The sequence below is a fragment of the Drosophila gunungcola genome (genome assembly GCF_025200985.1).
Source record: "Drosophila gunungcola strain Sukarami chromosome 2R unlocalized genomic scaffold, Dgunungcola_SK_2 000079F, whole genome shotgun sequence".
NCBI lineage: Eukaryota > Metazoa > Arthropoda > Insecta > Diptera > Drosophilidae > Drosophila > Drosophila gunungcola.
The window spans coordinates 9,240-22,108 of record NW_026453177.1 but is presented as its reverse complement, the minus strand read 5'-3'; the positions used below and the strand labels follow the sequence as shown (position 1 = coordinate 22,108).

Genomic DNA, 12,869 nt, shown 5'->3' with positions numbered 1-12,869 from the left:
AGGAGTGGTTTTGAAACATGTGGCAGCATTAGCCCCCAAACCGGCAAACTCCAAGTCAAAAGAACAACAGTTTATGAAAATATGTATGTAAAATGTCAGAAAATACGTTTTTACTTACATTTTTATTGTAACTAGTATTTACTTAAAAATTTTAAAACGTGTTTTTCTTTTCACATCCATAAACGAAGTCATTATAAAATGCTTAAGCTGCTTTCACATCATTAAAGTCCTAATAGTAGAAAACATGCCTGCGCCTTTTGTCACTTGATACAAAAGTTGAAAAAAGGACCCATTAAAATATCCGATCACTCCCTGCGAAGGTACTATCCTCAATTTTTTCTTCAACTAAATACTTCCGTAAACTTAGATTTTAAATACATTCGATCGCTATGTTCTACAATTTTATATTTTTTCTAACCAGCAAATGAACCTATACTAAGGGCGGCCAATTCAAATTAAAACCACATCTGTTGATTCAAGGAAGAATATTTATTCCACGCTTTGTGCAATACACTTATATAAATACATATACATTGAATACAAAATATCTCTGCTCCTCTCTCTGAGTGTGTGTGTAAAACATGTTGCAAAATTTGTCGGGTTAGCACAAAGATTCGTAAATATATTAAACATGCCGTTAATTTCATAAACAAAGTTTAAATGCGTTCGATTTCAGTTTTTGAAGTATTCGATCGTTCAAAATTGCATATTTGTTTTTTTTTTGTTCATTTTTATAAACTTTTTTTGAAGAGTAATTGTGTGTTTTGAATTGGTTTTCTTTTGGGATCTTTTTTAGCCAGCATGCACAGACTGAAATGAAGAAAAAAAGGAAACGTAAAGTGAATCGAACTCAGGGAATCAAGATCGCAAATCAAAGCTCAAATCAAACAAAGGAAGCCAAATAATTTCGCGTCCTCTTGTCTACCAAGTCTTTTGATTGCCATTTGTTTTGGTTTGGGTTTCGTTAGGATCGTTGTCTTCCTTCTTCGCGACGAGCTTCGAAGTTAGATAAATTCAGAATTGGAACGTACCCGAGCAATGTCCACACCGGTTATGTTCTTGACCAGCTCTGGCACTTTGTTGACGATCGACAGGACCTCGCCGGTCAGCTTGGCGGCACCGATTTCGCCATTTCCGCTGGACACCATCGTGATCTTTTTGGCCTGCGACAACGGGGCAGCCACCTCGGCGGCCACCTGTGGTAAATAAAAAAAAATTGATTTAACAAACAATACTTTCAAAAGACACTAGTTCACCAAATCAAATTTCTTTACATTTTTTTTATCTGATTAGAATTGGTATATTATTACAAATTGAATTTCTCTTTAGTGAATATTGATATTTATCTGAACTAGTTTAATACGTATTTCATTAACTGAAATCAAACATTTGTGGCAAACAAAAGTTACAAAGAGTTTAAATGTAAAATGCAGTATGGAGATGGAGTAACCTATACAAGACACTCATGAGATTTTTAAACTCTTGTCATCGAACTCACAGGTACTCAAACAAAAATCTTAGTTAGGTGCTAGCTAGATAGATATTTAAATAATTAAATAAAAATTGTTACTCAAAATATTTCAATACAATAAGGTATGTCAAAGCTAGGCAATGACAATCTACAATAGAGATTATATTTACTTGTCATGGAACTTACCTTTGGCAACGTGTCCAGAAGCATCTCCACCATGGCAGCCTCGCGGTACTCGCGATAGGCTTCTGCCTTTTGGGCCATCTGCTCGGCCTCTGCCTTGGCCTTGGCAGCAATTGCAAAAGCTTCGGCTTCACCACGGATTTTAATCTGTAACAAACGAAGGATAGCTGTAAGTTTTTGTTTTTTGTCTTCCACCCATTTAGATCGTCTCTAACCGATTCAGCCTCTGCCTCGGCCTCCATCACCACACGCTGCTTGTTGGCTTCGGCCAACTTCTCCATGCGGAACTTTTCGGCCTCAGCTGGACGGCGAATGGTGGCCTCCAGCTCCCGCTCGCGACGCATGATCTCCTGCTCCTGCACGGCAATCTCCTGGGTGCGCTCGATCACCTTGACTTGCATCTGTTCCTCCTTGATGCGCTGCTTGGTTTTGGCTGCCTGGAGCTCGTAGGCCATCTCGGCTTCGGCCTTTTTGGTCTGTACCTCCACGTCGTAGGCGGCCTTCTTCAGCTCAAAGTCGCGCTGGGCCTTAGCGATATCGGTGTCGTTGAGGAACCTGGCAGCCATGCGCTGCTCCTCAGCAATGGCCTCCTTGATGTGAGCCTCAGCCCGGGCCTCAGCCTCTCCAATTCGGGCATCTCGCTTCACTTCCGCCGTACGGGCCATACCTAACGACCGCAGATAGCCCTGAAAAAGAGAATCGAAATTGGGGAGTCAGTATCTCGTTTGTCTCTAAGGGAGCAGAAAGTGGATTCCACGTAGTCCAACGGTTCCACACGTAGGCGGATGAGCGGTCATACGCACCTTTGAGTCGCCCTAAAATGGATCCATGTGGACATGCAAGAAATATATATATACACATATATACAAGAGGTTATTAGGGATAAAAGGACTTGAAGCCAGTACACAGTGATGGGAATTCTGTAGTACAATGCTTAGCTAGGATAAAAGAAAGATAAAGTCTATAGCATTCACTTGTCTCTTTGACAAGTTTAGAATGTTTAAACAAGTTGAAAATAAAATAAAATATATTTACATTTTTACATTTGCTACAAAGTATGATGACTGATTTTTTTGCTGGTTCAGCTTAAGCATTGTCCAAAACACATAATTCTGAAAATCTCTCTTTTAAAATCGATTTCTCATTTAAGATGAAAAGGAGTTAAATTGTTTAAGTTAAGTCAAATCGTTGTGGGAAAAAGATCATATCAAATCAATTCCCATCACTGCTGATGATTGGGTTAGTTTTGCAGGGGTTATGAGCATTATCCGTTGGAATGAACTACGCACCTCCTCATCGCGCAAATCCTTGATGGTGTAGGAGACGACAGTTATTCCCATGTTGGCCAGATCGCTGGAGGCCACTTCGAACACCTGCTTGCTGAACTTCTTACGGTCCTTGTAGATCTCCTCCACGGTCATCGATCCCATAATGGCCCGCTGATGTCCCTCCAGGGTGACCAGGGCAATATGGTTGATCTCTGCCTCCGTTTTTCCCAAGAACTGCTCACAGGCAGTGAGCAACATGTCCTCGTTCTGACCCTGGACCTTCACTTGGGCGATTCCCGTCACGGAGATCGGAACTCCTTGGCTGGTGTACACACAGGGACTCTCTACCTGGAGGGTCATGGTGTTCAACGAAATTCTGGCGGATATAATGCAAAGTTAAACATCGGGAAACTAACATTTCAATGGATAGGGATTCAAACGATATTAATAAAATTATTTAATTACATCTGAAATTGTTCAACGGATTCGTTCTCAATAAAGAGTTTTTCTATTAACAATATAAAAAAGTAACTTTACTTGCTTTTTAAATAGACTAAACAAAATATCGAGTAATTGTTTGATTCCCAGGCTAAGTTAAAATATTATTATCGTTGTACCCACCGCTGCACCTGCTGGATCGTGGGCCACACGAAAGCCCTTCCACCCGGCACCAAAAGCGGCTTCATGTAACAACATCCTGTGAAAGAGGGAAAAAACACTTTGTTTACAAAACATTGCGGCATTTGAATTTCAGTTACAGCATCGCAACGCCGTTCAAGTGCGCGCGCATGGCTTCGGACTGCTTCTTCCCCCCCTTCCTTTTCTTCGCCCAATAAATCGATAGTGAGCAGAGCCCATCCCGCTTTATTCCCGTCAAATCTGGTTGTTTTCGAAGTCCAGCTGCGGGAAAAATTTGTAAATTTCGTGAAGCGGGAATTCTAGATTTATTAAAAAATCGCTTCTTTGGTTTATTTTTAAATATTCTAACTTGTTTTTTGATTTTATTTAAAAATTTGTTAGCTTTTTTTTGTCCCGTCAAAAACAGCTTTTTTTCTGATCAAAAGTAGGCAGCACTGATGATGATGACGTCAGTCATTTCATTAAATTTCTTTTTCGTTGATCAAATTCTTAAATTAATGAATTAATTATTTAAATTACCGGAAACTACCAGGGCCTCGTTTGGCCCGCAGGTAACAAATCCCCAAGTCATTTTTTAAGTGTTTTTTCTATATTTCCCAACCGGTGGTTGATAAGAGCTGTTTGTGATTGTTTGACTCGCGAAGTTCTCGCTCAATTTTAATCGCTTAAATCGCGTTTTAGCGACCTGTGGATCGCCCCTTAATTGTTTATTAATACTTGTATCAAAATATATATAAACAACTCCCGCGGCACACCAAACGCAACGTAAAAAAACACGACCGATTCGGAGAAAAATTGTAGCACAATAAATAAGTTCTCTCAATCTCTTGAATCCAAATTCTTTAACCCTGTTTAGTGAGACTGCGCAGAACGACTTTAACCCCTATTGCGTTCCGGTGGTTCGGCCAGACCTCTTGAAAAATATCAGAATGTTGGGATGTCGTGCTTCGGTAAGTTCCTTTTTATTGATCTACAAAGCTAGGATACATTTAAATTTCTGGGTCGTAAGTTATTCAATGCTTAAGTTTTAAAAAGTTGTTTAAACATTTCTATCTCTGCATTTTAATCCATCTTTTGAAACCAACAATTCTGGCTAGTTGTTAAAAATTAAAAATAATTCAATTTAACGATCTTATTGCAGGTACCGTAAAAAATAATTAATAGTTTAATTGAAAAAAAATTTACAACTTCATGATTGTATTTTGAGTATTATTTAAACGCTGCAAAAAAGTTGGACGACTTAAAGCAAAATTGTTTAATCGACAAAATAATCATTATTTTTGAGTAATTTCTTTTCGCTCAAGAAATAAGTATAAAAAAGTGATTTTAGTTATATCACTTTATTTACTTAACAAAAACAGAAGAAAAGCACAACGAACTTTAAATCAATGGCTATATAAAGTGTCTCATTGTTAAGGATTGTCTTTCATTAAAATTCACTTTTGTTTTTGCTTTGCTAACTAAAAACCTTGCATACAAACAAATTGCAATAAACACGTTATAAAGGACAGTTTATCCTAGTCTATTACCGATATCCTAGTGCATAGATATACTTCGAAGATCTACACATTCATAGCTAAACAAGGTTAGGGTTTTGGCTTAAGTCTAATCAAAGTACGTGAAAACAGTCGCTCGAGTAGTGGCTAAGACCTATTCCAACCCCAACCCATTCGACTCCATATCAGTGACCCAAAGAGCTGCTGTCCGTGAAGTAAGGATGCTGCATGGCGGCCTCGGCGCTGATCCTCTGATTTGGCCGGCAGACGAGCAGCTTTTGCAGAAGGTCGCGACCCTTAGAGTTCAGCCGGGGTACCAGTTGACTCCACGAGGTGATGGCCGGAAAGGCTGTTAATTAATTGGGGGTTAATTCAGTACCAGCACAGAGATGATGGCTCTCGAATTCTTACATGGAAGCGCCACGTAGTCGGAGAGGTGGGAGACCCCTGGCCAGGAGTCCTCGTTGGGCGTGCCCAGCACTCGAAAGATCTTCATCAGCTGGTCGAGCACATCGGAGCCGGGAAACAGCGGTCGTCCAGCGTCCGCCAGTTCCGCCAAGATGCAGCCGGCCGACCACATGTCGATACTGGTGGTGTATAGCTTGGCTCCAAAGAGGACATCGGGTGGTCTGTACCACAGAGTCACCACTTCTGCGGAGTAGCACTTCACGGGAATGCCGAATGCTCGAGCCAGACCAAAGTCAGCCAGCTTCAGCTCGCCATTCTTGTTGATCAGCAGGTTTTGCGGCTTCAAATCGCGATGCAGGACGTTGTGGCTGGAATGGGGGTTTTATAAAGTTAATTTGGGCCATTTTGATTTTTTTAGGATTAAAGTTGTTCAATAATGAACAGACAAGAATAAGAAAGAAAATATAGTGTAAAAGTATCGCATTTTAAATTAAGATAGACGTTAAATTGGGTGAGAAAATCACCTAGAAGCGGACTTGTCTAGATTGAGAAATCCCAATTGAAATCATAAATATTCCTGTGGGAAAACCAGTAGATGACTTTAGTGAAATACCTGTGGCAGAAGGCCAGTCCGCGGAGAAGCTGGAGCATGAAGCTTCGGCACACGGCCATGTCGATCTCTCCGTTGAGACTGTCGAAGTACTTTTTGAGGTCTTGGTCGCAGTGCTCGAAGACCAGGGTGAGTTTCTTGTCCGAATGCAGGACGTCTATGAGGCGCACAATGTTCTTGTGCTTCAGCTCCTACGGGTTGGCACGGGATTAGATAAGGACATCCTGGTCATGGTCATAGTCCTCCCACTCACCTTCAGCAGGCAGATCTCCCGAAGGGCGGAGCTGGGCACTCCCTCATCATCCTCGTCCAGACGCACCCGCTTTAGAGCCACAATCTCCATGGTGTCGCGGTTGCGGCCCTTGAACACCGTGCCATAGGTGCCCTCGCCGATCTTCTCCATCTTGTCGTACTTCTGCATCTTGGTTTTTTTTGTGAATTTAGCTGGTTTTTAACGGAAAACTCCTGGAATTGGAGGATTCTTTTTTCGCAGTTTGTTTTTGCGGATTTAGCTGCTGGGGGTGGGGAAACACCGATACATAATATCGAAGTAATTCCACCTCTGACATGCCTGCGCTAACTGCGGTTGCGTGTCTCCACTACCTGCGGAGGGTGCCTCTGCTAGATACCAAAAATATATTTTGATCATAAGTGAACTAAATAATTTTACCTTTGCAGTGGGTATAATAAATTCAGTCACAAGTTTGCAACTCAGTAATGGAGACCCTTTAAAGTATATACATATATTCTTGATCTGCATCACTAGGAGTGTCGATCTAGCCGTGACCGTCTGTTTGTCCGTCCGTTTCTACGCACACTAGTCCCTCAGTTTTAAAGCTATCTGCATAAATCGTTACCAAAAGCCGCCTCTCTTTTGAACAATCGGAAACTTTTATAAAAAAATACAAACTTTGCTGTTTCAATTCTTACAAATTTGAGTTGGGATAAAGTAATGGATAAATATTTTGGAATTACGTGCGACTATATCATATCTCCCATGGGAACTATCCTAGGAATAAAAAATTAATGAAAAAAACATACCTTCACTGTTTTTCAAATTGTTTCTTGAGATAAAGGAATGGTTTGTAATTTCAGAACAACTGTTTTTATTTTATTCAAATCGCTCAACAATGTCATGTGAGAAAGATCGAATAATTTAGCGGTAAAATCATAATAGTTTCACTGATGGTAAACATAAAGGCATAAAAATCGGAATATTGTTGTTTTTATATATGTTTAATTTATTAAAATAAAACAAAAACATTTCCCATGATTTTCCACAGAATCCCAAGCCTGGCCTATTATGTCTGCCAGACGATGTACTGATTCTCATTATGGGACATCTTGACTTTCCAACCCAGCTGAAGATGACGCACATGCATCTCCGGTTCCTGGAAGTAATGCCCCATGTCTGGCGGTCTCGGGACAAATCTGCGAGTCTCTCCCTGATCGAATTGCATTTGAGCGACAAGGATCTCCTTTTCTTCCTGGGAAGCACCCAAAGAACACTCAATGCTCTCCGGTTGAAGATGGAGAAAAGGTCAAATTTTGATGTCCTTACGAATTATGTATTTCCAAAACTCGACGATTTCCGTTTCTCAACGCATTCGTTTTCGTTGAATGATTCGGATTTACCAAAAATGATTAGGAGTTTTCCCAACTTGAAAACTTTCAGTCCCCATGGAAAGTTCACTGGTAAGCACTTGGTCGAATTCCAGTTCCTGGAGAATCTTACGTTGTCGTACTGCAGCAAATTCGAAGTCAGCAACCTAATTCACATTCTAAAAACCAGAAATATAAAAAGTCTGAAATTGGGAGTTTTTGATACAAGTCAGCTTGAATCCATCGATTTGCCCTTGGAGGGGATAAAAAACATAGAGTTGCTGCAGTGTGACTGTGAGGAAATGAGGGTATGGTTCCTGAGGAATCTGGAACACCTAACCCACTTGAAGCAGCTATTTCTTTGTGGCCAAATTTACGGCGCCTTTGTCTGGGAAGTGCTGAGGTGTGCGAAACGGAGTAATATCAGAATTCTGGATATCAACTTCTATGAGGAACTTGATCAGATTCTCAACCTTCATGTGCAAATACAGACAATGAAGGTAGGAAGGCTCATCCGTGTAAATAGAGAAAGCAGAAGCTTGCTAAACTTTGAAAATATTAAAGAAATCTATTTTAAAGATTCTGTCTTTGATGAACTCGGTTTTAAGCAAATAATTAATAGTCTAAAGACTACTGAGATCCTAGGCCTAAGTGACTGCAAGTTTGGTTTTAAGGAATTCACATTTTTAGCAACGGAGATAGCCAAGGAACGTCACAAAACACTCAACATATATTTGGGTGAAAACCTCGTCTGTCATCCAGATGAATTTGTAAGTCTTAAATGTATCACGTATTTTTGACATTCGATAGTAATGTTTCTGTTCTTAGCTCCCGACAGCACCTATAATATGGAGAGTGGATGGCGAACATATGTATTTCAAGCTTCGCACGGAGCATCCAAAAATAAGTTATGGTTGTGATCCAGTTTCAATTTATTTTGACTGACTTTAACTATTTATGATTTAAATTGTTATTTTTTAACTTCACTGAAATTTAAAATGGCATAGCCAATATTCAAACACTTTGATTTGTTATCTATTGTATTATCTGAATTCGTATCGAATAATTCTTTTATAACAAATTGACTGCTTAGACAGTTACTTTTCTCATGTTGCGACGGTAACCTTTAATTAAATCAGTTAGGCTAGGAATTGGGTGTGAAATTGAAATAAGTGTGACTAGAAGGCTTCACGTTTTGAGTATAGGAAAGCTGCCCAGATCCATTCGGTCGTTTAATATGCATCAGGAAACGTGGCTGGGGGTTGGTTTGTCCTTCCTGCTAGCTTCTGTTTGGGGCTCCATGGCTGAGTTGGAGACAATACTACTTCCCAATTCCACAAGAGGCTTGCTGTATCCCCAAGACTCGGAGACTCGGGAAGTGCGATCGCTGGACGGAATCTGGCGGTTGGTGAAGAGCTCCTCTAGTCGACCAATGGAGGGCTACCTGGAGAAGTGGTTCGAGAAGGGTCTCGGCCAGTCGAGTCGCCGTGTGATCTCCATGGCGGTGCCCGCATCCTATAATGACATTACCGTCAGTCGATCGCTACGTGACCACGTTGGTCCGGTTTGGTACGAGAGAACCTTCTTTGTGCCCGCCTCCTGGGATCGACGGTCTCGGACCTGGCTGCGATTCGGAAGTGTCCACTACCGCGCCGAGGTGTGGATCAACGGACAGGCCGTCCTGAATCACAGCTCCGGCGGACTGCCCTTTGAGGCGGAGGTGGGGAACTTTGTGAATTTCGGAGTCGAGAACCGACTGACCGTGATGTGCGACAACCGACTGGATCGCTTTTCGATTCCCCAAGGGGAGCTGCAAGAAAAGGAGAAATTCCAGAGCCAGCAAGAATACACTTTTGACTTCTTCAACTACGCTGGCATCCATAGAAGTGTGCTCCTGTATTCCACGCCGCTCGTCTACATCAGCGATGTCTCCGTGTCCACGGAGTACTCATCGAAGCAAGTGGGCATCGTTAACTTCCGCCTTTGGGTGGCTGGAAAAGAAGAGCATTTAATGCGGAGAAACTACTACATCCATGTCCAGCTGCTGAATCAACGGGGTGAAGTGGTGGCCCAAAAAATAAGTAGACATGCCTTTAGCGGCAGCATGCACGTTAACCATGCCCGAGCCTGGTGGCCTTATCTCATGGATCCGGAGCCAGGCTACCTTTACCAGCTCAAACTAGATCTCTACGAGGGCGATTCTGCTATGGAGGAGTCGCAAGATGACGTCCGACTGGATGTCTACCGTCTGTCCGTGGGAATACGAAGTCTTAGTTGGGACAGCAACAACCTGCTCCTGAATGGGAGATCCCTATATCTGCGAGGATTTGGTCGCCACGAGGATTCTGAGGTTATTTTACGTCAGTTTAACAACATAAGTGTATGAAATTTACTGACTTCTGCCTTCAGATTCGCGGGAGGGGCCACGACAATCCGCTGATGGTGCGCGACTTCAACCTGCTGAGGTGGATAGGAGCGAATGCCTATCGAACCTCGCACTATCCGTACTCCGAGGAGTCCATGCAGTTTGCCGACGAGCAGGGCATTATGATAATTGATGAGTGCTCGGCAGTGGACTTGTACAGCTTTCATCCGCGCCTGTTGCACAACCACATGTCGGTGATGGAGCAGCTGATCCACAGGGATAGGAATCATCCCAGTGTCATCGCCTGGTCGGTGGCCAATGAACCTAGCAGTTTGTTCAGCAACCAGTCTGCCCTATACTTCAAGTGGGTTGTTATCTTGGTGAGATAAATCAGTAAATCAGGGTCTGTTTTTTCTCAGATATCTGGTGAAGTACGTCAGGCAAATAGCACACGATGACCGCCCCTTAACTGCTGCCCTTGCCACGGCAATCGATGAAATCGGTCAATCAACTCTCGCGGGACTGCTGGACATTCTGGGCTTCAATCGTTACAATGGTTGGTACTCGTCTCCCGGCAGTCTGGACAGTATCACCGCTCCAGTGATTGAAGAGGCCTTGCTTTGGCGCAACGTGACCAACAAGCTGGTGATAATAATGGAGTACGGAGCGGATTCCTTAGGGTTCTACCGATCGGTAAGGCATGGTCTTGCGCTGTTGTGTCCTCTGGTTGATTGCGTTTTTCTTAAAAAGTTGCCTTCGCTCATGGGTTCCCCCGACTTCCAGCGGCAGTTGTACTCCAGGCACTTTCGAGCCTTCGATAAGCTTCGTGAAAACTCCTGGTTCATCGGGGAGTTTGTGTGGAACTTTGCCGACTTCCAAACGGCCCAGTGTTAGTACTTATTTTTTCCCTTGTTTTTAATATACATTGGTTTCATTTGTATTCTTAGCTATCAACAGGATTGGTGGGAATAGAAAGGGCATCTTTACCAGGAACAGGCAGCCCAAGGAAATGGCATATGTGCTGAGGCGACGCTACTTTGGTCTGGCCCACAAACTGGAAAGGGCCAAAATGCCATATGATCTCTTTGAATACGTCGTGGGAGAAAGGTGGGTTATATATACTGATTAATTAAAAATAATTTAAAAAACCTTTGGCTTTCATCTGCAGCAACAACTCAAAGCTGGTCGAGCCTGAGTCTGAAGAGGAGTTATCAAATGTATAAATTACAAAATATATGGCTGTTTTTATTGAGATACTGGTTGGTTTTTAGGAGCACAACTCGAATTCAGCGCGCTCCGCATCCGACATGGGTTCCACGACCTGCAGACAGGCATTTGCGAACTCCAGAAACAGAGGCTCCTGCATGCCGGCCATCATGGCCGTCTGGGCATTGATGGCCACATCAATCTGTTGGAGCAGCGAGCGCAAGTGCGGATTGTGGAGCAAGTTTCGCAGATTAGGGCAGTTTTCTGTGGAGAAAAAACCAAAGGTATACCAATGAGAAAAGGCGGATTAATGGGGTAACCCAACCACCTAATTGCTGCAGCTTCTCCATGGGCACAGTGTCGTCGGTGGTGAAGGGAACATGGAGCGTAGGTTCCTCGTGGAAGGCAGATTTCTCCTTTTCTTTAACCAAATCCTTGGCCAAGCATTGCGGCGAATCCTTGTGGGCCTTATAACAGGCCACAGAACAGCTACAATTGGGGTTAGTTTTAGCCCATTAAACTATAACTACATTTTGTGCTACTTACTAAGGCGCCGAGCACTTGCTGCACTTGTATTTTCGCGTGTTTTCCTCGCAATTAATGCAATTTTCCATCTTATCCAAACCAAATCAGCGTGCCAAACAAAAACAGATGTGCGGGTGTCGCAGTAACCAGCTCTTGTCTACCTTTACAGTTCCAGGCCATTGTTACTGCAACCAGCTTTTGTCTGTCCTTAGAGTTCCAAGCCGTTGAGGCCCTTCTGGAACGCCGTTTTCTTTTTGGCGGTAGAGAATCAAAAAGTTAATGGCAAATCGCAAGCAGAATAATAATAAAATACGTATTAAATCGCGCAACTACATGGTAATTTAAGACGGTTTTTTTAACGATAACACTCGTAAATGGAATATTAAATTCATTGTACTGACAGTTTAAAATTTATGTTTTGTAACTGTCAGCTTTCAAATCAACAAACAAAAAAAACTTAAGTCTGTAACGCTAATTTACAGAATTTTCTATACAAATTTTCTAAAAACTGGATGCATACTTCGGTGTTCTTGTGTTCCTTCTTTGCACTGTGGCTTTTAAATGTTATACGTCTATTAACATTAATTTTTAAGTCACGGTATTGCAAAATAAAGCAGCATATATTGCAACATTTTTTAATCATAGAAATCTAATAGACAGGTTTAGTCCTATCAAAAATTTAGAAATTAAGCCCGCCTATCATAGAATCTACTGAGTTAATTTTATGTTTTTTTTCAAATTAAGCATGCTGATTAGTGAATGAATTTATAAAACTATTTTAACGCCTATAGTCGACTATTAAATACCCGTTACTCAGGCAACAAACTACAAACGAAGTGTTACCCTTAAAAACAATAGAAGCTAAGTGCGTGCATCACTCCCACCCCCCGCTTAAAGTTCTTTTGTTTTGTCTCCCTACTGCAGCTATTACCAGCAAGCAGCGGCCGAACAGCGGCAGAGCGGCGGCTGAGGCGCGGTAGAGCGGCGGCTGAGGCGCGGTAGAGCGGCGGCAAACGACTTCACAATCCGATAACTTCTAAAATATAAGCTCGATTTTTCAAACAATATATAAATGCAGATTTTTAGAGGCTTAAGC

General features: G+C 42.2%; 5 protein-coding genes across 10 annotated transcripts; 2 read left to right on the top strand and 3 right to left on the bottom strand.

Moving 5' to 3' along the window:
- Positions 1-470: 470 nt before the first annotated feature.
- LOC128256939 (flotillin-1) lies at positions 471-4,376 on the bottom strand. Of its 2 annotated transcripts, XM_052987665.1 has the most exons (8): positions 4,081-4,376; positions 3,544-3,619; positions 2,944-3,298; positions 2,458-2,469; positions 1,870-2,340; positions 1,658-1,801; positions 1,032-1,196; positions 471-810 (listed from the first exon to the last, which is right to left on the bottom strand). In XM_052987665.1, the coding sequence occupies exons 1-8, from the start codon at positions 4,130-4,132 to the stop codon at positions 793-795; spliced, it is 1,293 nt and encodes a 430-aa protein (XP_052843625.1). In that variant the 5' UTR covers positions 4,133-4,376; the 3' UTR covers positions 471-792. The 2 variants fall into 2 exon arrangements, with proteins under 2 accessions (XP_052843625.1, XP_052843626.1); XM_052987666.1 differs by lacking the exon at positions 2,458-2,469.
- On the top strand, positions 3,742-8,896 carry LOC128256940 (uncharacterized). 5 transcript variants are annotated; one of them, XM_052987671.1, is made up of 5 exons: positions 3,744-4,112; positions 4,418-4,511; positions 7,359-8,177; positions 8,368-8,447; positions 8,506-8,552. In XM_052987671.1, the coding sequence occupies exons 2-4, from the start codon at positions 4,491-4,493 to the stop codon at positions 8,377-8,379; spliced, it is 852 nt and encodes a 283-aa protein (XP_052843631.1). In that variant the 5' UTR covers positions 3,744-4,112; positions 4,418-4,490; the 3' UTR covers positions 8,380-8,447; positions 8,506-8,552. The 5 variants fall into 5 exon arrangements, with proteins under 5 accessions (XP_052843630.1, XP_052843629.1, XP_052843631.1 ...); XM_052987670.1 differs by lacking the exon at positions 8,506-8,552 and having other exon boundaries at positions 3,742-4,112; positions 8,257-8,393; XM_052987669.1 differs by lacking the exon at positions 8,506-8,552 and having other exon boundaries at positions 3,743-4,112; positions 7,359-8,195; positions 8,257-8,388.
- On the bottom strand, positions 4,494-6,640 carry LOC128256942 (cyclin-dependent kinase 5 homolog). The gene is made up of 4 exons (XM_052987672.1): positions 6,329-6,640; positions 6,079-6,266; positions 5,469-5,833; positions 4,494-5,406 (listed from the first exon to the last, which is right to left on the bottom strand). The coding sequence occupies exons 1-4, from the start codon at positions 6,494-6,496 to the stop codon at positions 5,243-5,245; spliced, it is 885 nt and encodes a 294-aa protein (XP_052843632.1). The 5' UTR covers positions 6,497-6,640; the 3' UTR covers positions 4,494-5,242.
- Positions 8,897-8,914: 18 nt separating the features above from the next.
- Positions 8,915-11,294, top strand: LOC128256988 (beta-glucuronidase-like). Its single transcript, XM_052987759.1, has 6 exons — positions 8,915-10,027; positions 10,087-10,406; positions 10,462-10,735; positions 10,793-10,931; positions 10,990-11,149; positions 11,211-11,294. Exons 1-6 carry the CDS (start codon positions 8,915-8,917, stop codon positions 11,263-11,265), a joined length of 2,061 nt encoding a protein of 686 aa, XP_052843719.1. The 3' UTR covers positions 11,266-11,294.
- On the bottom strand, positions 11,267-12,169 carry LOC128256943 (zinc finger HIT domain-containing protein 3). Its single transcript, XM_052987673.1, has 3 exons — positions 11,795-12,169; positions 11,577-11,737; positions 11,267-11,512 (listed from the first exon to the last, which is right to left on the bottom strand). The coding sequence occupies exons 1-3, from the start codon at positions 11,860-11,862 to the stop codon at positions 11,310-11,312; spliced, it is 432 nt and encodes a 143-aa protein (XP_052843633.1). The 5' UTR covers positions 11,863-12,169; the 3' UTR covers positions 11,267-11,309.
- Positions 12,170-12,869: the final 700 nt, after the last annotated feature.

What these genes read in the sequence shown, in the direction of transcription:
- LOC128256988 (XM_052987759.1), top strand. Translation starts at nt 8,915, where the DNA reads ATGCATCAGGAAACGTGGCTGGGGGTTGGTTTGTCCTTCCTGCTAGCT. An exon ending in CAGTCTGCCCTATACTTCAA is followed by an intron (nt 10,407 to 10,461) that starts GTGGGTTGTTAT and finishes GTTTTTTCTCAG; the next exon opens with ATATCTGGTGAAGTACGTCA. An exon ending in CGACTTCCAAACGGCCCAGT is followed by an intron (nt 10,932 to 10,989) that starts GTTAGTACTTAT and finishes TTGTATTCTTAG; the next exon opens with CTATCAACAGGATTGGTGGG.
- LOC128256943 (XM_052987673.1), bottom strand. Translation starts at nt 11,862, where the DNA reads ATGGAAAATTGCATTAATTGCGAGGAAAACACGCGAAAATACAAGTGC. An exon ending in AGCAAGTGCTCGGCGCCTTA is followed by an intron (nt 11,738 to 11,794) that starts GTAAGTAGCACA and finishes CCCCAATTGTAG; the next exon opens with CTGTTCTGTGGCCTGTTATA. An exon ending in GGAGAAGCTGCAGCAATTAG is followed by an intron (nt 11,513 to 11,576) that starts GTGGTTGGGTTA and finishes TTTTCTCCACAG; the next exon opens with AAAACTGCCCTAATCTGCGA.
- LOC128256940 (XM_052987667.1), top strand. Translation starts at nt 4,491, where the DNA reads ATGTTGGGATGTCGTGCTTCG. An exon ending in TGTTGGGATGTCGTGCTTCG is followed by an intron (nt 4,512 to 7,358) that starts GTAAGTTCCTTT and finishes GATTTTCCACAG; the next exon opens with AATCCCAAGCCTGGCCTATT. An exon ending in TCTGTCATCCAGATGAATTT is followed by an intron (nt 8,448 to 8,505) that starts GTAAGTCTTAAA and finishes TTCTGTTCTTAG; the next exon opens with CTCCCGACAGCACCTATAAT.
- LOC128256942 (XM_052987672.1), bottom strand. Translation starts at nt 6,496, where the DNA reads ATGCAGAAGTACGACAAGATGGAGAAGATCGGCGAGGGCACCTATGGC. An exon ending in GGGAGATCTGCCTGCTGAAG is followed by an intron (nt 6,267 to 6,328) that starts GTGAGTGGGAGG and finishes GCCAACCCGTAG; the next exon opens with GAGCTGAAGCACAAGAACAT. An exon ending in CGACTACGTGGCGCTTCCAT is followed by an intron (nt 5,407 to 5,468) that starts GTAAGAATTCGA and finishes ATTAATTAACAG; the next exon opens with CCTTTCCGGCCATCACCTCG.
- LOC128256939 (XM_052987665.1), bottom strand. Translation starts at nt 4,132, where the DNA reads ATGACTTGGGGATTTGTTACCTGCGGGCCAAACGAGGCCCTGGTAGTT. An exon ending in CCGAGGCAGAGGCTGAATCG is followed by an intron (nt 1,802 to 1,869) that starts GTTAGAGACGAT and finishes CGTTTGTTACAG; the next exon opens with ATTAAAATCCGTGGTGAAGC. An exon ending in TTCTGGACACGTTGCCAAAG is followed by an intron (nt 1,197 to 1,657) that starts GTAAGTTCCATG and finishes TATTTACCACAG; the next exon opens with GTGGCCGCCGAGGTGGCTGC.